Source organism: Ambystoma mexicanum, chromosome 6p, assembly GCF_040938575.1.
Source record: "Ambystoma mexicanum isolate Mex_15411 chromosome 6p, UKY_AmexF1_1, whole genome shotgun sequence".
Lineage (NCBI taxonomy): Eukaryota > Metazoa > Chordata > Amphibia > Caudata > Ambystomatidae > Ambystoma > Ambystoma mexicanum.
The window spans coordinates 1,193,865,535-1,193,890,613 of NC_090935.1; the positions used below are offsets into that span (position 1 = coordinate 1,193,865,535).

The 25,079-nt window shown below is 44.0% G+C and overlaps 1 protein-coding gene across 1 annotated transcript in view; it reads left to right on the forward strand.

Moving 5' to 3' along the window:
* The window catches only part of OSTF1 (osteoclast stimulating factor 1), a 175,236-nt gene that overhangs the window by 137,347 nt on the left and 12,810 nt on the right, over window positions 1-25,079 (forward strand). The window contains exons 7-8 of the mRNA XM_069625839.1: window positions 2,281-2,330; window positions 2,442-2,520. Of these exons, the coding sequence (XP_069481940.1) occupies window positions 2,281-2,330; window positions 2,442-2,520 (129 nt within the window). The remainder of the gene's footprint in view (window positions 1-2,280; window positions 2,331-2,441; window positions 2,521-25,079) is intronic.

Consider the following 25,079-nt stretch of genomic DNA (forward strand, 5'->3'; position numbering starts at 1 on the left):
CCAGACCTAGCAACACACCTGGTTCACATTAGTGCTCACGGCCAGTACATAGTTGCTAACATGATCCATTCCATTATATAGGTGCTGATCCAGCACTGAATTCTGGGACTTGTAGTTCACTTTTCCGATTATAAAACTCTGACTACAAGTCCCAGAATGCAAAGAAAAAAACAGGACTGGATAAGCGTTTACAGATTGGAATGGATCATGTTGACAACTATGCCAGTATATTGTAAATATGGAGTTGCTCTGGCTCCAAGGCCGAACTTGTTGACCCCAACCATCTTATGACGTGCAAAAGAGACGGTTCCTGGCTAACTCGCACTTGAAAAATTGAAAAAGGATGACTATCCGTACAGCATTGTAGCGTTTAGTGTTATTTATTCAAGCAGCGACGTTTAGTCTTTGCAGTGGTCAGTGGATTTTTCAATATACCAAGTGAGAGGTAGCCAGGAACCGTCACTTTTACTCTACCAAGGAGGTGCGGGCACCACTCCCAACCACCTGTACCTTGCAGCATTCAATCTGATGACCATAACTCGGAGCAAAGTGCGGGAGTGTTCAAATTCTAGGGCCCACCCCCAAAATGCGGGACTGTTCAAATCCTAGGGCCCACCCCTCTCCCATATCTAATGCATTATGTAGCTTCTCATCGCACTTTACCACATAGATATTGCACCTGGAAGGCTGAGAACTGTGTGCGTAATGTTGTCATAGTACCCAATTAATCATTATTAGCATGTCATTTTGCACAGAGCGTGTGAAAACCTGATTTATTGCCTTTATGCTTCCATTTTGCGCTGCAGCTGAATTGAGTGGCCTGCCAACGCTTGGGAGGGGCGCAAAGCAGAGTTAGCACCTCCGCTTTGCTTTCTGCCTCTATCTTGGAAGGGCACCAGGCTTCACAGCTGCATGAGATATGCATGCAGGCATAAAACTAAAGGAATCTTATGGAATCCGCTTCGCATTTGCACCTCCTCATGAGTAGCCGCATTCCATAGGAATCCATTAATAAACACCTTTCCAAAAGGTGCATAAAAGTGAAAGGTAAAGGTGTTGTCACCTGGTTTTACTCTTAAAAACTGAGGTGGGGAGAGGAGGAGAGAGGGAGGCGGAGAGAGGGGGAGAAAAAAAAGCCCCACAGTGTTAACATATTTGGGGTTGCAGGTGGACCTCCCACGGGCTCATCAGTGATGGATGCACTGACGACTGTGGCACATACTTCATTTACAGATGGAAATAAACATAACATAGACAACAATATAAAATATGGTTCTTTAAACACATCATCGTTCATGTTTTGCTCTGATTCTATAGATGCCAAGTTTGACATTTTGACCATCTAACCACAGAATATACAGGAAACATGTTTTCTTCACACAGTAAATTGATGGACAGATGCAGACAAATGGCCTCATCTGGAGTCTGGCTGTATCCCGGCAGTAATACCACTGGGATACCGCCAGCGCAAATAGCATTACTGCTACTCGGTCCGGTGCTATTAGCGCCGGATCGCGAGTAGCGGTACAGCTGTAAATTCCCATTCCCGATTGTATCCAATTGGGTTTGGGGCGCTATTACCGCCGGCGGTAATGGCACCGGAAACAGGCGGTAAGGGTACATTTTTATCGCAAGCAAAAGGCTGGAGGTAAAACCTGATTGTACCAACCCTTAAATGCAGCAATAATAGCGTTACCAACACATTTAAGGGCTAAGGCCAAACTCATGATGAGGCCCAAAATAATAATGGAACTGGCAAACTTGTTCGTCAAACACTGCAGCAATATTGTCTTGTATAGGTTGGCACTCAACACAGTGCTCCTAGTTATTACATTAGCAGAGCTGCACCAATGTCGTGCAGGCTGACTGGAGCACTCTGAGGACATGGCCAGCATGGTCGCCTTATGATACATTGTTATCCATGAAAATGGCATAGCGCTTCCCTTTCTGCTGTGGTCATCTGGTTCATGAATATCAGTGAGCTGCTTAAAATCAAGTCTCCGACAATGAATGCTGGGGCTCAGAAATAAGTGCCGGTGCTGGTAGCCCCTGCTTAATGCTTGGATTTCAGACTAAATGCTCACCAGCATTACTGTGTGTGTTTTCCAACGTGTTCAAGGGTGTTTTCCAACGTGTTCAAGGGGCCTAGAAAGTGTGTATACACTTATGATTTAAAAGTATTTGTCTGCAAGTTTAGCAGTTTTATACATTTGCAGTTATGTTTTTGCTTGTGTAACTAGACGTGCCTTTAAAACTTTGTTTTGTCTCACTTTAATTTAGATGTAGTTGAAGTCTTGCTTGGGCAGATAAACATAGAACTGAACCAACAGGTAAGGGCCTTATGCAATATATTTTTTTCTTGCTGAATTAATAAGCCATAGAAATGAACTATTGGGTATTTCCATTCTTAAAAAGGTGCCTTGTGTTTTCTTATACCTCAGAACAAATTAGGTGACACCGCTTTGCATGCAGCCGCATGGAAGGGTTATCAGGACATCGTAGAACTGCTGCTGGCAAAAGGTAAGTGAGCGGAAGCATACCCGGTAACTAGGAGACCTGCTATCTTAATACGTCTGTCTTGACGGGTTTTACTCCGATGACCAACTTAGTGTGAACTCCATTACACCTTCCGGCTGCTGGGATTCTTAAAGGAAACCACTTCTATTTTTCATGTATATTTGTATGCGTCTACTTAGCAATGCTTTGAACTTGTGCCCTGAATGGGGTTTTGCATAGAGCATGACTCGTTTGGTGAAGCAGTCAGAGCCGCTGTGTACGCCTAAAAAAAATCCTTTGTTAAACGGTGAGAAAAGATTCCCTAGTTGAAATGTTGAAACAGCTAAAGCAGCATGCAAGTGAATAATGCTTAAAATGTAATTCCAAAAATTGAACTCCCAAGCAAATCAAGACTGAACACTTTGTGATGTCAGATTTCTCTGTTTTTCAATGGTACGTGTTTGTAAGTTCACATTTGTACTGAAACGCGACTTGCAATTAATTTCAAACACCAGATAATGCAAATAGGCATTTTTAAGACTGAAATCCTGTAAGTGAGTTTCACTGAAATACTGTAAATGAGTTTCACAAACAGATGGTGGTCTCATGTTCTCCGTGTAGCATGTAAGGCAATGGCGTTTGTTGTTGAGGTGATGAAGGCTGATTCCGAATCTCATTCATGACCCACAGGAACACTAAGGAAATATGTGGCGAAAGGAAGAAAATGAATCCACTAGTTCAAAAGAATAAACAAACTAAGATAATGGCAACTTTAGCAGCAGTTGTAAGTTTTTCTAAGAAAACAGCAGGTTTTAGCCTATTGGGAATTATTTATATATATAAGCAAAAGTTGATGGCAATGTTCCTGTATGCCTTGGAATCATCTTTTTCTGATTGGTGACGGAAGGTGTGATATGGAGGAGAATATTAGGTCTGTCTAATTATACACCTATCCAGGCCATTCGGTTAGAACTGGGGCTGATTTCTCCATCTACCCAAATTGACCATAACAGAGCAAAGATCTATATCAAAATAAGGTATGCACAGCAAGGTTCATAACTGTACATAGTACATGAAGGGCTTAAGGGAGGAAATATGGGGCCCTTGAATAATTTCCAGAAAAAAATCCAGGATATTTTTGAGAGAATTGCTTTTGTCCCAAAATGGGAATACGGAGAGGGGGCAGTGTTGAAGTCCTTGAAAGATTCATTGGAAAAGTGGGATTGGGCATACAGCAACAATAGGGTTGTGGAATTTGGCTCATTAGGATCATTTGCAAAAATTCCTTTCCTGTACAAAAAACCTAAGTTCTATCTAAAGCTTATGCCCTCAAAGGTTAATCGGAAAATGTTCCTGGACATGAGGTTAAATCTACTCGATGTTCTTGGTGTATGGGGGGCCTGGCTAAAAACCCCGGAGGAAAGGAGAATGTACATATTGTGTGGTAATGAAAAAGAGAAAGAAACTATAAGACATGGGCTCAACTGCTGCAAGAATATGAGTCCCATTAATGAGAAGTATTTTGAAAAATACCTAGTAAAATATGAATATGATCTTACCTAGATTGCCAGTGAAAGGTTCTGGCTGAGATGTTTAGCAGGATGGAATAGGAATCTAATAATTGCAACAACTCAGATTTGGAAGGTGGCAAATTTTCGTCTTAGGCAGTTCGAAGAAAATGTGAAATTATAAGCAGATTTATAAGTCTGTCTTCCCTCTGAGCAGGGGTTGATTGAGCTATATTGTCTCTTATGATTGTCACTCTTTTCATAGAAAATGAACTGAATGAGATTTAGCTACATGCAGGAGTGATGTATATTGGTCTGTTTTATTCTACAATTAGTGCATGTAAAGAAGACAATGATTTTCTGTTTTAATGTATAGTATTTATATTGGTGACAAATTTAAATGCAGGTATTATGTTTTAGATATCTTATTGAATAATTGTGTGAATTGTTTTGACTTTCTATTTTTATCTGTTTTGTGTATGTTTACTCTTTGTTAAAAGTTCTTTTGAACTGAAACGCAATTAAAAAAACAAAGGGTCAGTGCCCTCCATTTTAATCAGTCAGTTATGGCTGCTTCAAACCTTTGTGTATTGTTTTTTTATTTTTTTTATAAACATGGAATTTTAATTTCAGATGGATTGAACAATACTTAGTGAGGGGAATTCATTGTTTCTTTAAACTGTCAGGGTTGGATTTGGTCTGCCCTGTGCACCGGAAGTCAAACTTCCCTTCCTAGTGTTGTCTCCAAGTTTTTATCTGTTCATTCTGGAAGTTCCCCAGACTTCCCAATGGGGGAACGGGGTGGTGGTCATGCGAGTACCCTTTCATTCTCATAGCTCCCTCAATGCGATTTAGATACGTTTTCATCATTCATAGTAAATGTAACGGAAATCGGACAGGATCCAGGTTTCTTTGTTACAATTACACCATAAACAAAATATATTGCAAATGTCTCCTGCCATGTCCGTGCATGGCGGGAGACATTCACATAACTGCTTTTGCAGGCAAATTCCATAGACTGCCCATAGTATCGCAACTTGAATCGAAAACCCCACATTCGGATGGAGATACTCTTATTCGTCAGGTGGAGAAGATGGAGGTGGAGGGATCATGTGTTTTACTCCGTGCCCCCACTCAAATATACACAGGTCACATGTCCAGTAAAAACATACCTAGAAGTGTTTACAGGTGTTTTTGCTCTCGATGCGGTTTGTACTCCACCATGAAAGTGTCGAGTGCAGAGAGCGTTTAAAAGTTAGACATTTTATCCTTTAAATACAATATATCACAAAATCAGGGTTGTCAGGCAGCCCCTCATGAAGTAGGTAGAATGTTCGAATCAAGACCCATCTAGTTTATTTGAAGGTCTTACATTTTCAACTATTGTAGATTTAATGAAACCCGGAAAACACAACCAAAGTCAAAAAAATGTATTGAATCGCAACGAGTGCTGTTACAAGCAAATCAATAAACAGTTAGAATCTATCATTATACTTAAGAGCAGCATAATACCCAACCCCCCATGCCTCCCTCTCCCGATCCCTCAGTGTCTTAGTCCTCTGTTTTCTTTCAGTTCCTATGTCGTCTTATTTTCCAGGCAATCCATAGGTTCTGTACTACTACAAAAGCTACTGCAGAGCTGGTGGTACTGAATGTAGAGCCCAATACTTTTTGCAAGTTTCGAATGTGGCCCTGCCTTAGCAGTGTCTTCAGCCAGGCAGATGTTCTAGAGTTATATAATGGTCAGACCCCTGTCTCACTTCCTTTTCAATCTTGAAACCATCCAAGAGTTCCCCAATAAGGGTCCATGTTCGTTCCCTTAACTGGTACTCGTATGCACTGCCTTTATCAGGCCAATCCTAGCTGAGTGTATCATGTAGAAGAAAAAATCACAGAGGCTCCACTTTTGCGCTCCAAATATAGATTGTATTCAAGAGAAAAGATTTCAGAATTACTTCATTCCTTTTTATTAATGCAATTTTTTTCTTTTTGTTTGCAAATTCTTGAAAATCATAAATTCATTTTCTTTCTCATTTGTTGCTCAGAAAATAGGAAAAGATACATAGGCTTTGTTTGCGTACACTTCTGTTGCTGTTATTGGAACTAGCACCCTCTACACGCGTTTCCCCATACTTTGTTTTGCATGGTTCTTCAGGAGGGAATTGCTTATGTGTATAAAAACACTGTTTTTAATGCCAATTCTGCAATAAAAATAAGAAAAAGGGTACAAGAGAAATTACCTTAATGTTAGTTTGCCCTTATTACACCTTATGCCAAATGCTGTTATTGAAGTACAATTTTAATATCACTTACTTGTGCTATGCTTCCTTATGTGTTTGTGCTCCTTAAGTTCCTTTCTTTGATGTCTGCATAGCCTGGTCTCACTGGTTTAACAGTGTACCATAGGGTCTTTATAAAGTAACTAACAAGACTGTTTTCAATAGATGACAGACCTTTTCAAAATTGCATCTTTCTGTTGTTTAGCTAAAATAAACCATGCTCAAATATCTGCATGGTAAAGTGTTACCGGACTAACAGTGTACCACAGGGTCTCTGTAAGGTAACTGGACCGTTTTCAAGAATTACAGTCATTGTAGATATTTCATCTTCCTGTTGTTAAACTAAAGTAATCAAAGCATTGGCATTGTGAGGCTTACCTGAATTGTGCTTGTTTAGTCCTCGGTTTTGGCTCGATTTTAGAGAGATGCATCGGATTCGATTGTCCGATGCATTTCCCAAGTGGCCGCTCTAAATGGTGCTTCTGGAGCGTCGCAACGTGATGATGTCACGACGCTCCAGACGCAACGCGAGTGTCCCGGTCGCCATTTTGGATCGGGAAAAGTGCTAATCCATCCCATATCAGAGAATTCTCTAAGTGTGAATTGTTTGCAATTTTTTTTGAGACGTTGGGCTATATTTCACCCCGAACTGTCTCCTCACTTTTTGACATTTTTAATTTAGAAAATTATAAAGATCATGATGCTGAGTGATTAACCATACTTATACTGAGTGATGATGCATGCTAATTTACAGTTTGCATACCAGATCATTGTTTTGTGTATCAATAGGCACATTCAGTTTCATAAATTCAAAGAGAGCTTATATTACACATTTGGTCTAAATAAAATGGCCCATTTCTGTATCGAAATTTAGTCCGTGATTACAGCAGTCTAGGATACAAATCCATTTGGCTTCATGTTGCCAGAGTTTTCTCTCCCTGTTGCCTCCTCTTTGGCCAATATTTACCTGTTCTATGCCAAAAAATCTTATCCCATTTATGTCTTCTGCTGGGTGTAAACAGCCTCCGGAAACCACCTCAGAATCATCAGAGCCGGATAGTGAAAGTGAAAAACCAACAGCACCCACAGCAGAGGAATGCACATCAGAAGATAATACTCCATACTCTTTTCTTAAAGGAATACCAAAAACGCAGGCAAGCAAGGGCCTATCCCCTTACCAGAGCACACAGCAACTCAGAAACCAACAAAAACAATTCAGAGACACAAATGGTGGCCAACAAAGAGGGGCAGGAGGGGCAAGAACAGAACAAATACAAGACAACCCAAAAGGAATGTGGACACGATCCAAAAACTCAAACCAGAAGAAAACTTAGTTCTCAATCTTTCAGATATGAGAATTTCAGAGGAACTGAACTCAGCACTTAATAAAGGGTTGTCCTTCAGTCCAACTAATAGACTGGACTTCTTTCAAACAAATGTGGATCTTCACAAATTCAGCAGATTACTTAAATTAAAAAAAATACTTTGCAACTTGTCAAAAAGGCAAAAAAGAACGAACACCGAAAGACCCAATATCGGAACTCACGATACAAGATACAGAACACACAGTAAGTTTACTCAACATTGGGGACACTGAAGAAAGTCACACTATAGAATCATTTCTTACAGACCTTGATATTGACACAGGACAAACCGCATCATCACAACTTAAACCAAGATCTTCCTTCACTCCACATACCACTATGGAGAATGTAGTAGATATATTTACGCTTGCAGTGGAAAAAGATCTAAGGAAAGTCTACATTCAGAACCAACAAGACAGAAGGAAATACTGTAACCTCACCAAAAAAGAAAGAATTGCAATTTTGGATCTCAGCAAAAACGACAACATAACAATAAAAGAGGCCGATAAAGGAGGCAAAATAGTTCTTTTGAATATGCAAGACTACATAAAAATGGCAGAAAAACATCTGAATGACTCAACGTGTTATACAAAACTTAAAGATAACCCTTTTCTAGCAATAAAGGCAGAATGGAATCAGATGAGTACTGACTGGTATGAGAATGGCCTTCTCTCAGAAGAAGAACTAGACATTTTGAAGTGTAAACACCCAGTACTTGCCACAATCTACTTCCTACCTAAAATACATAAAAGCTACGCCACAATACCTTCCAGCAGACCGATAATTAATGGCATTGGAGCAGTTACAGAACCCATCTCGGCATACATTGACTGCTTTCTACAACCTCTGGCAGCAAATCTAGCATCGTATGTACAAGACACAAAACACATTATACAACAGTTGGAACACATCAATTGGGAAGACAACTACAGACTAGTAACATTTGATGTAACGGCTTTATACACCAGTATATTAAACATGAAAGGCATGGAGACAACGGAATACTTTCTAAAAGCAAGATCTATCTCATATCTGGAACAGAACAACATGATACTTGAATTGCTGAACTTCGTTCTACACAACAACATATTCATGTTCAATAACATAATTTATAAGCAATGCCAGGGCACCGCCATGGGAGCAAAATTCGCACCCCCCTATGCGAACCTGTACATGGGCAGCTTCGAACTCAAGCATGCTTGGCTGCCCAAGGCATTTACTGAAGACAACAACATTGTATTTTGGGGCAGGTACATTGACGATATTTTGGTAATATGGAATGGAAATCAAGAAACCTTGCTAGACTATCACAAATATCCTAACAATAATAATTATAATTTAAATCTCACAATGGAAGAAAGCACCAACCAGATCCATTTCCTTGATCTGGAACTCTACATCGAAAACAACAAAATCCAAACAACACTCTACACAAAACCTACTGCAGGAAACAGTATTCTTCATGCCCTCAGTAATCACCGACCACACACAATGAAGTATATACCATATGGAGAATTCATCAGAATAAAATGCAACTGTACCCAAGAAAAAGAAATGCACAAGCATATGGAGACAGCAACTCTTAAATTTCTAAAAAGAGGATACAACAAAAATCAATTGAAACGAGCCAAAGTCAAACAACGTAACCGAAAAGACCTCTTGCAGAACAAATAAAAAAATTGACAAACCGAGAAACAAGAAAGCAAAATGAGATTTGTAACTACGTATAGTACGGACAATAAGATCTTGAGGAAGATAATATATAAACACTGGAATATACTTACATTGGACACAGACACAGAAATATGTTGAAGCTTACCCCCTCATCACCTATCGGAAAGCCAGAAATTTAAAACAAATCTTATGCCCTTCACACTTCATACAAGGTGCATCGTCCAAAGGCAAAACCCAACTATGGTTACAAGATAAACTCAAAGGATTTTTCAAGTGTGGACAATGCAATTACTGTAAATTTGCAGAAAACAGCAAAAAAGAAATCAGTTTACCCAATGGTAAAATGCACACAATTATGGACTTTATGAATTGCAATATGAACTATATACTATATGCTGTCAAATGCATATGCTCAAAGATCTACATTGGCAGCACAGTAAGGCCTCTAAAGATTTGAATCTCAGAACATTTCCGTACCATCAGAAATAGAGACATAAGGTATCCACTTGGAAAACACTTTGCACTTGAACACCCAGCAGAAGACATAAATGGGATAAGATTTTTTGGCATAGAACAGGTAAATATTGGCCAAAAAGGAGGCAACAGGGAGAGAAAACTCCGGCAACATGAAGCCAAATGGATTTGTATCCTAGACTGCTGTAATCAAGGACTAAATTTCAATACAGAAATGGGCCATTTTATTTAGACCAAATGTGTAATATAGAGCTCTCTTTGAATTTATGAAACTGAATGTTTAATTGGCTATTGATAACAAAACAATGATCTGGTATGCAAACTGTAAATTAGCATGCATCATCACTCAGTATAAGTATGGTTAATCACTCAGCATCATGATCTCTATAATTTTCTAAATTAAAAATGTCAAAAAGTTAGGAGACAGTGCGGGGTGAAATGTAGCCCAACGTCTCAAAAAAACTTGCAAACAATTCACACTTAGAGAATTCTCTGATATGGGATGGATTAGCACTTTACCCGATCCAAAATGGGAACCGGGACACTCGCGTTGCGTCTGGAGCGTCGTGACATCATCACGTTGCGTCGCGACGCTCCAGACGCACCATTTAGAGCGGCCATTTTGGGAAATGCATCGGACAATCGAATCCGATGCATCTCTCTAAAATCGAGCCAAAACCAAAGACTAAACAAGCACAATTCAGGAAAGCCTCGCAATGCCAATGCTTTGATTACTTTAGTTTAACAACAGGAAGATGAAATATCTAAAATGACTGTAATTCTTGAAAACGGTCCAGTTACCTTACAGAGACCCTGTGGTACACAGTTAGTCGAGTAACACTTTACCATGCAGATATTTAAGCATGGTTTATTTTAGCTAAACAGAAAGATGTCATTTTGAAAAGGTCTGTCTTCTATTGAAAACGGTCTTGTTACTTTATAGAGACCCTATGGTACACTGTTAAACCAGTGAAACCTGGCTATGCAGACATCAAAGAAAGGAACTTAAGGAGCACAAACACAGAAGGAAGCATAGCACAAGTAAGTGATATTAAAAATGTACTTAAATAACCGCATTTGGCATAAGGTGTAATAAGGGCAAACTAACATTAAGGTTATTTCTCTTGTTCCCTTTTTCTTATTTTTATTGCAGAATTGGCATTACAAACAGTGTTTTTATACACATAAGCAATTCCCTCCTGAAGAACCATGCAAAACAAAGTATGGGGAAACACGTGTAGAAGGTGCTAGTTCCAATAACAGCAACAGAAGTGTACGCAAACAAAGCCTATGTATCTTTTCCTATTTTTTGAGCAACAAATGAGAAAGAAAATGAATTTATGATTTTCAAGAATTTGCAAACAAAAAGAAAAAAATTACATTAATAAAAAGGAATGAAGTAATTCTGAAAACTTTTCTCTTGAATACAATCTATATTTGGAGCGCAAAAGTGGAGTCTCTGTGATTTTTTTTTTTTTCTTCTACATGATATTTCTGACATTGGTCAGTCGCAATGTCTCAAGCTCCACATGCAGCAAACAAATAGTCTAACAAACACACAAAATAATATCCTAAAACTAAGGTAGCTCGCTACAGTTGCACAGACTGAACCCTCTTCATAATCTAGCTGAGTGTATGCCTTCTATCCTGAGGCCCTACCATAGAAGGTTTCTGTCGACTGAGATGGGTGCTCCCTAGAGTTCTAAAAAAAACTAAAAATTGGGCACCCTTGCAAAGATGTACATTTCGAGGGGATTGTATCCTCCGACGTATTCCACATCTATGACAGGTAATGACCACAGCTGTGCTGCTTCGGAAATTTTTTCGGGGTAGGCGTCCTGCGTCGATACGTTGTCCCTCGAGTGTCGACGTCACCGGATGTTTATATAGGATGCACGGCGCCCGTAGACTCAGTTCGTTTTTTCCACAAACGTGTTTGCTCGGAATCTCGGTTCTTCTACTTCGAGAACTATGTCTTCGTCTTCTTCTACCCCGAAGTTGGGCTTTAAAAAATGTCGGGACTGCAGTTCGAGAATGTCCATCACGGACCCGCCTGACGTCTGCCTCTGGTGCCTCGGCGAAAGCCACGCCACCGACGACTGTGATGAATGCCAGTCCCTGACATCGAAGGCCTTGCGGGAACAGAAGAAGAAATGAACATTAGGTAGGGTGTCTAAGCCCCATAAGTTGAAATCCGCTGGGCTTTTGACTGACGATTCGAGGGGTGACTCTCCGCTTCGGCATAAGTCCAGGGGGTCTCGGAGTGGTTCCCGCCATTCCTGTGCCTCTTATAGGCATTCAAGGAAGCGCCGGCATCAGTCGCCTTCCCCGTCCTCGTTGCAGGACTCCGCCAGAAGGCGGTTGACTTGTCCTACCAAGTATTCGTTGCCGGCCGAATGGGAGGCATTCTGCCAGCAAGTGATGGCGATTTTCGAATCGTAAGGCACTGTTCCGTCCGTTCCTTCGAGAGAAGCCGGCAATGAACGGGCTAGGGCCACCACTCGCACACCTTCGGGCTCAGGCGGTCGGCGCGATCATCGGGAGCCGTCTAGGTCCCGATCGGACTAGGTTGATCGCCATAGACGTGCCAGATCCAGGTCCTGGTCGTCGACACCATCGAGACCGGCGGCACCTGTGAAGCCTTCCAAGAAGGCGTTGATGCCATCGGTGCCATGTCCGTCGAGGGACTCTCTCGAGGCTCCGGCTTCGAAGAAGACGTCGGCGCCAAGGCCATTGAAGTACACTCTCGGAACTCCGGCCTCGAAGCAGTTGACAAAATCCTCGGCGCCTTGGTCGACGTCGATTTCATCAGCGCCCTAGACGCCATTTGTGGAGGATTTGCCAGAGGTGCCCCGGAGGACTGTAGAAACTCTGAGGAAGTCCCTCGGTAAGACCGTGAGGCCTGTTTTTGAGCTCTTCTCTATTCCTCCACCCAGATTGGTTTTTTTTCCAACCTTTGAATAATATTTTTCAGAGTTGGAAGAAGGGTCTGATGAAGAGATGGTTGTGCCTCCTGATGTCCCTGATGACCTCTTGTCTGGTTGCAGTCAGATGGAAGAGCTCCGTCAGTCCTTGCATGACGCCAGTGGTCTTGATACCTCTCCGGAGGTGGAGTTTGGCAGGCCTGAGCCTGGTACGCATGCCGAATCCTCATATAGAAAGCGCCACATGTCGAGGGTGACTGAGTACTTGGGGTGGTCTGCTCCACCTGTTGATTTTCTTTGGCATGATCTGACAGATATCCTGGACCAAGGTCCCCCACTGACCCAGTGTTGCCATTTCATATGGCTTTGCAAAGAAGGGTGGCGGAGGCTTGGACTGCTCCGGAGAGTCTCCTGGCAGTGAATAAGTCGCTTCCGAAAAAATACCGTCCAGCCAGTGGTGACCCGTGCTAATTGTCGACGCACCCTACTCCGGAGAGTTTGGTGGTGCAGGCGGCTACAGCCCACGTAAAGGAGGCTGCATGCCCTAACATCCCTCCTGATAGGGACGATAAGCGCTTTGATGGGTGGGCGAAGAAGGTATTTTCATCAGGGGGTATGGCTTTGAAGCCAGCCAACTCCGTTTGTGCCTTGGCAAGATTCACTCGCGCTCTGTGGAATTGTGCATCTTTGGCAGCTGAGCATATTCCCGAAGGGGAGAAATGGGATGGTTTTCTAGCCCTTGTGCAGGACGGCAAGGATGCCATGTGTGAAGCCGTTCAGTCGGGTTTGGACACGGCAGACTGTGTCAGTCGGTCCATGGCTGCGAGCATTGTGATACGCAGATTTGCGTGGCTGCGGAAGTCGGGGTTTGCTCCTAATGTGCGATCCCAGCTTCTCAACATGGCCTTTGATGGTGTCCATCTATTTGGCAGCAAGGCTACCGAGAGCCTTGAGAGGTTGCAGACCTCCAAAGCTGCAGCAAAGTCTTTGGGTGCTGCAGTACGTCAACTTCCGCCTTTTCGTCCTAGGGGACAGCAATGGGGGGAGGTTCCTTTTTTTACTACTCTTCCTTTGGTAGATCGAGAGAAGCTGCCAGTCAAAGGGGCCACCGTAGGAGTACCAGAGGTGGAAAGAAATGTACTCAAGATGCCAAAGCCGCTCAGGCAGTTGCCTCTTTGCCCTCAGGCACTGCCGCAGCCGTGTCCGCTCAGTCATGGGGCCATGTCAGCATCTTGGAGAATGGGGTGCCATTACTTCAGATGTGTTGGTCCTGGAGATCATAACCCACGGCTACTGTCTCCCCTTTCGGCAGAGGCCTAACGGCAATCCACCCGGGAAGCTCTCTTTGAAGACTCCGGATCCGCTCCTTGCGCAGGAAATCCTATCCCTGCTGGAGAAAGGCGCCATAGAACTGGTGCCTGTAGCGGAGAGGAACAAGTGATGGTATTCCCCTTTATTTATTGATCCCGAAAAAAGACTGGGGATTTGAGACCCATCATGGACTTGCGTGGGCTGAACAAGCTCCTCAGAAAGGACAAATTCAAGATGGTAACTCTTTCTCAAGTCCTCCAGGCCCTCCAACTTCAGGATTGGTTGGTGTCTCTCGACCTCAAGGATGCTTACTTTCATGTGCCAATTCATCCACAGCACAGGAAGTACCTGAGGTTCGCGGTTGCCGACTCGCATTTTCACTTTCAGTTCCTGCCGTTCGGTTTGACCCCCGCCCCGAGGGTCTTCACCAAGCTGATGGTGGTGGTGGTAGCGTATCTCCGGAAAGGGGGGGATTCACATCTACCCCTACCTGAACGATTAGTTGATCAGGGCACGTTCTCCCGAGCAAGCTCTTGATCATCTGTCAGTCACCTGCCACTCCCTTCACAGGCTGGGCTTCTTCCTCAAGTTAAAGAAGTCTCTTTTGACACCTACCCAGCGGCTCCAATACATCGGAGCAGTACTCTACACTTCCCTGGGGTTGTGTTCGCCTCCCCAGGTGAGGGCTCATCGCATTCTGCAAATGGTGGACAAATTGAAATGTGGCCAGAGTTTCCCGGCGTTCGGGTTCTTGAGGTTGGTCCGCCTCGTGGCATCCTGCATTTTCCTGGTGCCAGAGGCCAGGCTGCAGATGAGATCCCTGCAGTGGGCTCTCAAGATGCAGTGGTCGCAGTTCTCCGGCAGGATGTCGGATCCCGTTCAGATTCCACCCTCGGTCGCCCAGGATCTTCTGTGGTGGGCTGTCGAAGGCAATCTGATGAAGGGTGCTCCATTTTGGCAACCATGGCCGGAGGTGACGATCGTGACGGACGCATCCCTCACAGGTTGGGGAGCTCATGCCAATGCGTTGACCGCCAGCGGCCGTTGGTCTCTGTCGGAGTCCAGACTCTACATCAATTTGTTAGAGCTGAGGGCTGTCAGGCTTGCCCTGAAGGCTTTTCTGCCGTCTGTGCTGGGGAAGACTGTCCTGATTATGACGGACAATACAGTGGCCATGCACTATCTCAACAAAAAAGGGGGTGCAGGCTCACTCCCGCTGTGCAGGGAGGTGATGCAGCTTTGGTTCTGGGCAATTCAGCAGGAAATTTCGATCTCTGCTGTTCATCTGGCCAGAGACGAAAACGTGGCCGCGGACACTCTGAGCAGGCAGAGCACGGTCTCTCACGAGTGTGACCTGGCTCAGGAAGTTCTTTTGGAGATCTTCGCCCTTTGGGGAACCCCACAAATGGATCTCTTCGCCACCAGTGTCAACCAGAAGTGCGAAAGATTCTGCTCGGAGGAATTTCCTCCAAGAGAAGCCTTGGGGGACGCGTTTGTGATGGAGTGGTCCTTCCCACTGCTGTACGCATTTCCTCCAGTCCCGTCAATCCGCAGGTGTTGCGGAGGTTCGGTTCCTGGATGATCCTCATTGCACCAGCATGGGCCAGGAGAGTGTGATACCCGGACCTTCTCGACATGTCCATCTGCCCTCCACGGTTTATAGTGATATGGAATACAAAAATGTTGAAAGTCATAATTTCGAAAAAATGTCGAAAAACAAAAATCGAATTTCTTTTTCACTGTTTTTTTATTCGAAAAGGGGGGGGGGGTTCCCCTCCCAACACACTGTTTTTTTTTTTTGTACCTTTTTTTTTTTTTTGCTCACGAAACCCCCCAAAAAATATATAAATAAAAAAATAAAGAATTCGATTTTTTTTTCGACATAATTTGTTCGAAATTATTGTCTTTTGACATTTTTTTTCTAGATATTATGACTGAACACCGCCCTCCACGCCGTCTTCCCTACCGAGACGATCTGCTCTCACAGTAGGGGTTTGGGTTCTCCATCCAGAGGTCAAGTCCCTCAGCCTTCATGCTTGGTATCTGAAAGGTTGAGGTATAAAGATTGGGACCTCCCCGAAGATGTGATGGAGGTGTTGCTTTCGGCCAGAAGGCCCGCAACGAAATCCTGGTACCGTTGGAAAGTTCTGCGACTGGTGCAGGGTACAGAATGTGGATCCTTTCCAATGTTCCATTCATTGGTCTTGTCTTTTTTGCTTTCTTTAGCCCACAAGTGGGTACCATTAAGGGTTAACTGGCGTTGCTGTCCATATTTAAGCGCTCGTCTGAGGAATGTTCTTATTTTAAGATCCCTTTGATTTCTCAGTTTCTAAAAGGGCTTCCAGGTGCCGGGATGGGATTTGAATTTAGTTTTGAAGTTCCTAATGGGAGCTCCGTTTGAACCCTTATATTCTTGTCTGTTGCGACTGTTGTCCTTTAAAACTGTATTTTTAGTTGCGGTTACTTCCGCACGCACAGAGTCAGTTGCAGGCACTTTCCGCCAAACCACCCTTCACTGTGCTCCATAAGGACAGGGTTGTCCTTAGGGTACGGCCTTCTTTTCTTCCGAAGGTTGTGTTGGAATTCCATTTGGGCCAGAAGGTAATTCTTCCGGCATTTTATCCTCCTCCACATCCTGGTAAGGAAGAGGAGAGGCTCCATAGGTTAGATCATAGGAGAGCTTTGAGTTTCTATCTCTCACGGATGTCCCGGGTCAGAGTGGATGATTAGCTCTTTGTTGGTTATGCTGCAAGGCGTTTAGGTCAGGCTGTTTCCAAGCAGACCTTGTCCAGAGGGATCATTTTGACGCTCCGAGTGTTACCGGTTGGCGGGAAAGGACCCTCCAGTAGGCTTACAGGCTCACTTTACTAAGGGTATGGCTTCCTCCACTGCCCTACAGAGCGGTGTTACGTTTCGCAATATTTGCGAAGCAGCCACATCGGCCTCTGTGCATACTTTTGTGAGACAACATTCCTTGGAATCTATCCATGGGCAGGATTTGGCCTTTGGTAAGGCAGTCCTCTATTCAGCTAAATTTATGAAATTGTAAATTCTTTTCCCACCTCCATACGTTGGTACTGCTTTGGGAGTCTGTCATAGATGTGGACTAAGTCGGAGGACACAATCCCCTCGAAGAACAAGTTACTTACCTTACCTTATCTGGTAATGTTCTTTGGATGGGATGTTCCTCCAACGTATTCCACATCGAACCCTCCCAGCCTGCCCCTTTACAGAATTTCTTATGCGATTGCAGCTTACGTTTCCGCAAGGCTTTCTGCAGTCATACTGGCAGGAGATTGGTACCACACGTTCTGGGAAAAAACTACAACTGAGTCTACGGGCGCTGTGTGTCCTATATGTAACATCTGGTGACGTCGACCCTCGAGTGACAACATATTAACGTCATAGACACAGGACGCCTACGCCAAAAAAAATTCTGAAGCAGCACAGCTGTGGTCATTACCTATCATAGATGTGGAATATGTCGGAGGAACATCCCATTGAAAGAATGTTACCAGAAAAGGTAAGTAACTTGTTCATTTCATTGCCAATAGCATCAGTAACCAGCCTTGTTGAATAGTTCCAGCTAACTGGCAAACACTACCTGAACAGGTAATAGAATTGAGTTTTTTCTTTCTCAGTCGTCTGTCTGCAAGAACCTTCATGAAAAGCTTGCCTTTTTTCTATGCTACAACTAACATGCCCAACAAGCGACAACAACTGGGGTCTTGCAAACGGATCTTGCAGAACTTCCTTTCTTTGTTTTGCTGGTCCACCAGTGCTTGGATGAAAATCTCTATTACAATTTTAAAATGTTTGTTTTAGGTGTTGCATGTAAACCTTGGCAGCACTGAGTTTCCGTGCATTTTTACACTCCTTTGAAAAATAGTTAATGCTGCCTGCTTTGTACAAGACATGGCAGGCGCCATTAACAAGAATCAGCATCTAAACTGATAGAAGTGGTGGTAGCGGTTCCTCCCCATCCCCAGATCTGTGCTATGAATGCGTTAAAATGGCACTGATTGTACTTTATAGGAAGAGTGCTAGTACCAATGGAATTATGATCTAATTATTTTTATTGTAAATTTAAAATAACTTTCTGCCTAGATTCTGACCTTAAAACGTAATGCATTCTGAATAAGAATCTAGACACTGTAGCCCCTGAGAAGAGAAAGACATTCATATGTTGGTTGAATCTTACTCTGACCTCAGCATTTTGTGGGAGAAACTGCAGCATAGGAGCTGTTGTAGCAGAGGATGACCGTATCTGGAATGTTAATAATCTGGCCTGCCCGCCTCCTTCACCCTCCCGAGTATGTCGCAGGGATAGAATACGACCAAGAACCTGCAAAGACTGTGTTTGAAAACAGCTTCTTTTTGGGGGATTGTGACAAAAAAGGTGTCAACAAAAAGAAGTAGCATTTTCTCAAAGAAACAAAGCGTTTTAGATGGTTTCTCTCCTTGATGCAGATGGGATATTTCCTCCACAGAGACATCTCTACAGTTCCCTCAGGAATTCATGGCCCTCGGTCTTTCAATTCCAGTCTTTCTAAGTGCAAAGTGGTTTATTCGCCCCCTTCTCCTCTGGTGCTCAGCATCGTTTGTTCTTCCTCCCACTGTTTAGTCCTCCCAAGGGCAGATGGGGCTCGCTTGAACCCTCATAGTTTCTCTGTCTGCAAGGCTGCTCACCACAATCTCTTTGGTCTCTTCGTAGCAGCTTGTTCTTCGTCCTACTTTTCTGTGCTCTCTTCACCTCCTCATTTTACGTTATCCTTCCCTTATGTCTACCACCTGGCCTTTGCCACCATCTCCACCTGCTGCTACCACCTCCAATCCCCCTTCATCTTTTGATGTTGCACCTTCCAGGGTATGTGCTTCTCCCATCAATGATAACTTGTCCACCTGCTCTGTAACACCTTGTCTATCACCTTCACCAGTTGCGTCTGTCTCCTCCTCACCTGATGCTACCACTTCCGCTGTCGCTACTGGCCTCAATGTTACTAACTTCTCTCCTTTTGTTTTTACCCCCTCTCCTCTCAAATTGTTAACACCTCCTGCTGGAAACTCTGGTATTACCACCTCATCCTCCGATCTCTCCCTTTCTAATGTTACCACTACATCTTTCACCATCCACTCCCACCAACTCCCCTGCTCCCATTCTCCTTCTGATGCCGCCACCACCTCCCGCACCCCGTAGCTCTTGCCACCTCTTGCGGCTCTCCATTGCATCCATATCCTCCATCTCGCCACTCTATGCTCTCTCCAGTTCTCTGCAGTCACCAGCCGCCACCAATCTTGAGCCTCCTGCTTCTGTAATCTGCATTTGCTTTTTGAGGACATTGCGTTGTATACTCTTTCCTCCCCACCCTGGATGGGATTCTTAGTGATGGTCTGAAGCTGTGGTCTATAATTGGGACAGAGCTGTGATTGGTTGCAGTTTAGTAGTACAGTCAGTGCTGGTGAGGGGACTGGAACAAGCCTGTGTCTGGCCTATCTGCCATGTTGGAATTTACTCTCCACTTGTTAACTCTATGGTGTCGTCGGTGTTAAGCCTAGGACGCTTGTTCCTCTAGTATATGGACTGAATGATAGAAAAACACAGTGAAAGCTGTTTGAACTTTAGTTTCTGAGAGAACGATGCACAGATGGTGTGATTGCAACATCGTAACCCTGGCGCGAGACCCCTCTGCTGGGAGGCACTGCTGCTGTGTCTTCATTTCCTTCCTGATACAATCTGTGGTGAAAAAGCAGTGAACCTGCAGCAGTGTATCCACAGTACTCCGTGATTCCCTGTGCGTTTATCACGTGATGAAATTACTTTCCTAATAACTGTATTCTAAACTTCACTACTAACATTTGGTGAATATTGTTAAGTCCAGTTAAAGAAACAGAAGTATTTTCCAACCTTTAGGCTTAAGGTCTGGGTCATGGGTCCTCTTAGCTAGGAAGGGGGTGCTTCATAACTCCCTTGCATGATCTCTGTAGGTCTTTGGGAAGGGTCAAACTTTCAGGACTGGCCTACCCTATTTGATTGAGGGGCAGAAGAAGGCCAGGGACCCCAGGAATGGCCTGCAAAATTAGGTGCTGCACTGATCTCCTATCATGTGTTCGGGACAGTGGGAGGGTAACCAGGGGATGCTCCCCATACTGCCCACCGACCCAACGACCACAAGCTCAGGTTGGCACCTGCCCCCTGAATAACCAGCTCAGTGGTCTCCAGAACATCTTTACACTTGTATCCAGCGTTATTCAAACCTGACAACAGATATCCAGTTATATCCTGTAGAGATCACAGCGTAAAGTAGCCTTATAGACTGGGGGAGGTTTGGTGGTGAAGTAAAAAAAGTTAATTTAATTCCGACTAACATAACTAGACAAACTAGTTAGTACATTAAAAGTGATTGTATTTTGCAGTATTTAAATAACACGATTGTCTTCGTAAATTGAGCATTTTAACTGCAACTTTGTTGAACTGGGACAGGTTTAACATGAGCATGCATTGGGTGTCATGTAAATGTTTTCCCTATAAGAAAATAAAGCATTTTCCAAAGCTTCAGCTTTCACTTGCATGTGTTAACTAGCCTGCTGCGGCAAAAAAGGATCCTGCCAGGGAGGAAGTGCCTTGTTGAAAGAATCTTCCCTGGAAATTGCTTTGTTGTTTCCCTGTCTGCTTCTAAAGACAGAATGTTCAGAATACAGTCAATACCAGTAGTTAACTGCACTCTATCCTGAATGGCTGATAATGATCTCCATGTGCTAATATAGAAGAGTGACTGAAGGGATGTACAAAAACGAAAGTTAATTGTGTGTTATGCTTTTGCCACAACACATAGTATCATCTATAATATACTTGGTATTTGAAAATAAAGGATTATGGTCACCAGAGCTCCAGACAACATATGCAAATAGAAGTAAAAAGGGCTTCATACCAGTTGAGCAGTGACTATAAAATGTAAGTTCAAGACTGAAAAGAAGTTCCTAGATATCAAGTTATTGACCTATATTTGGCAAAATGATTAATGCCCTTCCTCAGGAAAAGGGTTTTCGTTTTTCAGATTCATTGACCTTGTACAGTCCCAAAATGTTATTATTTGTGGACCCCATTTGAATAAGTAATTTATTCTAGGAGAGCAAGTGTGAAGTTGTGAAAAGATGGTCAATTTCTCCCACGATAGAGATCATTATTATTCTCCACTTTCAGTTTGACATCATCTATAATCTCCAACGTAGTGCTTTTTTCTTTAATCAAGGGATCTGCTTTTACCCAAAATGAGGATTTAATGGCTCTTACTTCACAAACCAGACGTGCGTGCTATACCTAGCAAGAGCACCACTCTAAAGGAACCTGGAGTACGGCTACAGAATTCCAAAACAAACCATCTGAAGACATTAGGGTTAGTTCGTCTTGGTGTTAAGAACCAAGATGGTGACACTGACCGCCACTTTCTCCCCTCTCCCCAAATCACTGGAGCCACTTTGGCAACTTCAAAATGCAAGAGGCCTTTGCTCTGAGGCCGCAGAGATGGAACACTAGCTTCTTTGAGGAAAATGGCTGTAGGCAAAAACTATGTGAAGCAGATAAGCAACACTTGACTCGACAGTTTTTTTGGGGAATAATGTGGCTAATGGTGGGGATTGATGCAGACCTCTTGCTACTATAGAGATGCTGCAGATGGTGAGTGTCGAGGATGAACAGGAGGAAGGAAACCAACAAATATCCAGCAGGATAGAAGGAACTATGGAGCAAGAGACCAAGAAAGCATGGGAGACTTAATGGCTCGCAGCCATAAGAATAGTAACGCACCAGACTGTTATCCACCCTTCCTTAGACACTGTGTCATGGTAGCTGCAAAGGGGGAAGGACTGGAAGTGCATGCAGCCCCAGATTGGGTGTGGATTTAGTTTTGATGCCGGGGGGGACACGGGGTGCAGTTATTGATGGTCGATATACTGTGCATTGTTGTGGAACACTGCACAGTAGACTGACTCGATTAGAAGTGCACACCCACCCAACCATAGAGCAGACCAATTCTGAACATCACAGACAGTATTTTTATTTTATTGTTTAAAGTGCAGTCCTAGCTCAAGAGCAGCAGACCGCTGTACAAGGTTTGGGTAGCCAGCGCCTGGACTGGCATCTTTTAACAGCAGCGCAGTACTGTACTGAGTTGGGTTTTGTGCCTCCATTGGGATTAGTCCATGGTCCGGTGCTGTTGAAAAAGCAATGTTTTAAAAGGTTTGCGAAACTGGCTAATTGTAGGGGCATTCTGAGTTGGGTTTGAGTTACAGAGGGTGGGTGCATGACAAAAGGAGGATTGTTTGTGGGTGCTCTCTTAGTGAACTAGTTGTGATTTGAGCCGGTTGGACGATTTGCTGCATAAGGGGCATATGCCGCCAGCTATGTGGAGTTTAACACGTGCTTTGTAGATGACACATGCAGCCTTGAACATAATCCTGTCCTGGGGAGTGATTAGATCATATTTCCATAATTGAGCCATAGTTCGACAAGTTGTTAGTTAGTGGGGGGACTGATGCAAACACATTTGGTATTGGTAGGGTTGCATTTGAGGTAGTCGGCCGACATGCAGGACTGGATGATGGCTAGGTAATTGCAGAGACGACTGATGGCCTGTGAGTTTTTTATTCTCATGTACAACTGAGTATCATCCGCATATTGGTGTATGGCGATATCGGGACCTTTGTTTAGTGACCCAGATGCTCTATTGAAAGGTTCAAACGGGTCAGTGAGCGTATTGAGCTCTGGGGAACTCCACAGGAGACTGGAAGAAGGTTAAAATGCAACCTGTTTATCGGGACAGCCTAGGGTTCTTTTTTTCAAAAGAGGTTGTATCAGACCAGTCTTGAGGGTGTCTGGGAATGACCCTTCTGTGAGGGAGGCATTAATGTTGCTGAGTAGTGCATTGAGCGGCAGGCACCTTAATTGTTTAATGATGGATGCCGGGATGATGATATCGCAGTATGAAGTAGACTTGAGAGAGGCAATTGTTTTTAGGAGGTCTGGGGCAGAGAGAAGACCGAATTCAGTCCAGAGGGGCAGTGTTGAAATAGTTGCTGATTCTGTTTCATTTGTCCTGAGTTGCTTGCAGCTCTGGGTCGGATAATGTTTGCTACAATGCTTTACTTCTTCAAAGAGGGCTTTATTAGAGACTGCCGCAATGGTGGTAGAGAATTAAGCAGCTTTGACTTGGGTAATAGGAATCCTACAATTGGCGCAGGGAGATTGGGGGTTGGTGAGCTCTACATGATTGTGGTTTGTGCCACCGTTTCTCCAGGCTCTGATTGAGCATTTGTTCAAGGCAAGCTTGGGGGTGTACCAAGGGGCAGATTGTTTGGTCTTAACTCGAGTGGTTTTTAGTTGGCATGAGTGATCACCACATTCATAGCTGAGTTTTTGAATAATTCTAGGAGGGACGAGGCATTCCCTGTGGTGGGGAACTCTGTTAAGTTTGCTTCTAGCTCATTGACTTGGAAGGTTTTGAATGAGCGGTGCTGAGTGAGGGGGCGTTTAGCCTGGCCTTTGTGGGCCGTGGTTGAGTGGGTGATCGACAATGGGATGGTGGCATGGTCAGACCAGTTGAGTAGGATAGGGACTGCATAGGTGATGAGGGGGATGTTATAAAGACTACGATTAGGGTTTTGCCTTTGAGTGGGGAAGAGCTCAATTTGCTTTAGCTCCATGGATCCAGTAAGTGCAAAAAGTGTTTCGAATGTGGTTGTAACTCTGGGACACTAAGGGAAATACATTATTAGTGTTTACTAGTTTGGCAGAGGAGAGCAAGTTGGAGAAGCAATTGCAGACCCAAGAAGACAAAGGGATGACCTTAGCATATTAGGCCCAAACCCCAATGGGCGCTACTATCCCTTCGACAGGCACTCGATGATCATCAGGAACAGGGTATGCCTCCAATCCACAGACACTCAAACCCACCAATATGCTAACTCTCTCCTCTGCCCCAAAAAACAATAGAACGCAGCTATACCCCACGAAAATCAGTCTAGCTGCTCACATGATCTCATTCACAAACTCCACCACCGCCAGAATGCAGCTACCCAAGTCCAAATGGCCTTGCTGCACACATTCCACTGATCTCAGACAACCATCGCACCACACCTAGCAGCAAAAATGCATCTACACACCACTTAATCTGCCCTGGCTGCACACATACCGAGTGCACCCAAGCAGTGTTTACTACACTACTCTCTCCGCTGACATGGACTATGGTCACTGAGGGCGTTCAACCCCACAGCACTTTGGAATCATACCAGTGTGAAAAGACGCTATACAAATGCTCAATAACATAACATGTCAACAGTGAACAAGTCGCTCCTGTGAAGTGGTCTGTAGATGAGGTGAAAGGTGATGGATTCCTTATGACATATAGGGAACCTGCAGGCAAGTGATTCAAATGAGCTTGTTATGAGTGAAGGGATGATGGAGCATGGCCCATCGCTCCTGTGGATGATTGCTACTCCGCCACCTGCCCTTCCTGGCTAGTCTGAATGTTTTGATGCAGTAGCCTGGGGGAGGGGTACATTGAAAACCTGGGGGGGAGGGGGTAAACCATGTTTCAGTGACTTAGAGGGCATCAAGGTTGTATGAGAGAAGGTCAGGGAACTCTGCGGCTTAAGCAACTGCTAAGCGAGCATTGATTAGCATGAGGGGGCGTTTCCGTTTGGAGTGTAAGGGTGATATTGATGAGGTTTGCTAGGGTATCACGGAAACTGCTCTTCTGAACATCCGTGAAGATCTGCTCTCCAACCTTGACTCTAACATTCCCTCTGTCCTCATCCTACTCAATCTCTCTTCTGCCTTTGACATGGTCAACCATACCATCCGGCTCAAACGTGTCCGTGATAACCTGGGTATCACTGATCAGGCTCTGGCCTGGCTGACCTCTTTCCTCTCTGAATGACCCTGCCAGGTCCAACTTGGGCCCTTCCTATCATCTATCTTCCTCTCTACCTGTGGTGTTCCCCAGGGGTCTAATCTTTCGCCCTGGCTTTTCAACCAATACCTGGCAAATCTCG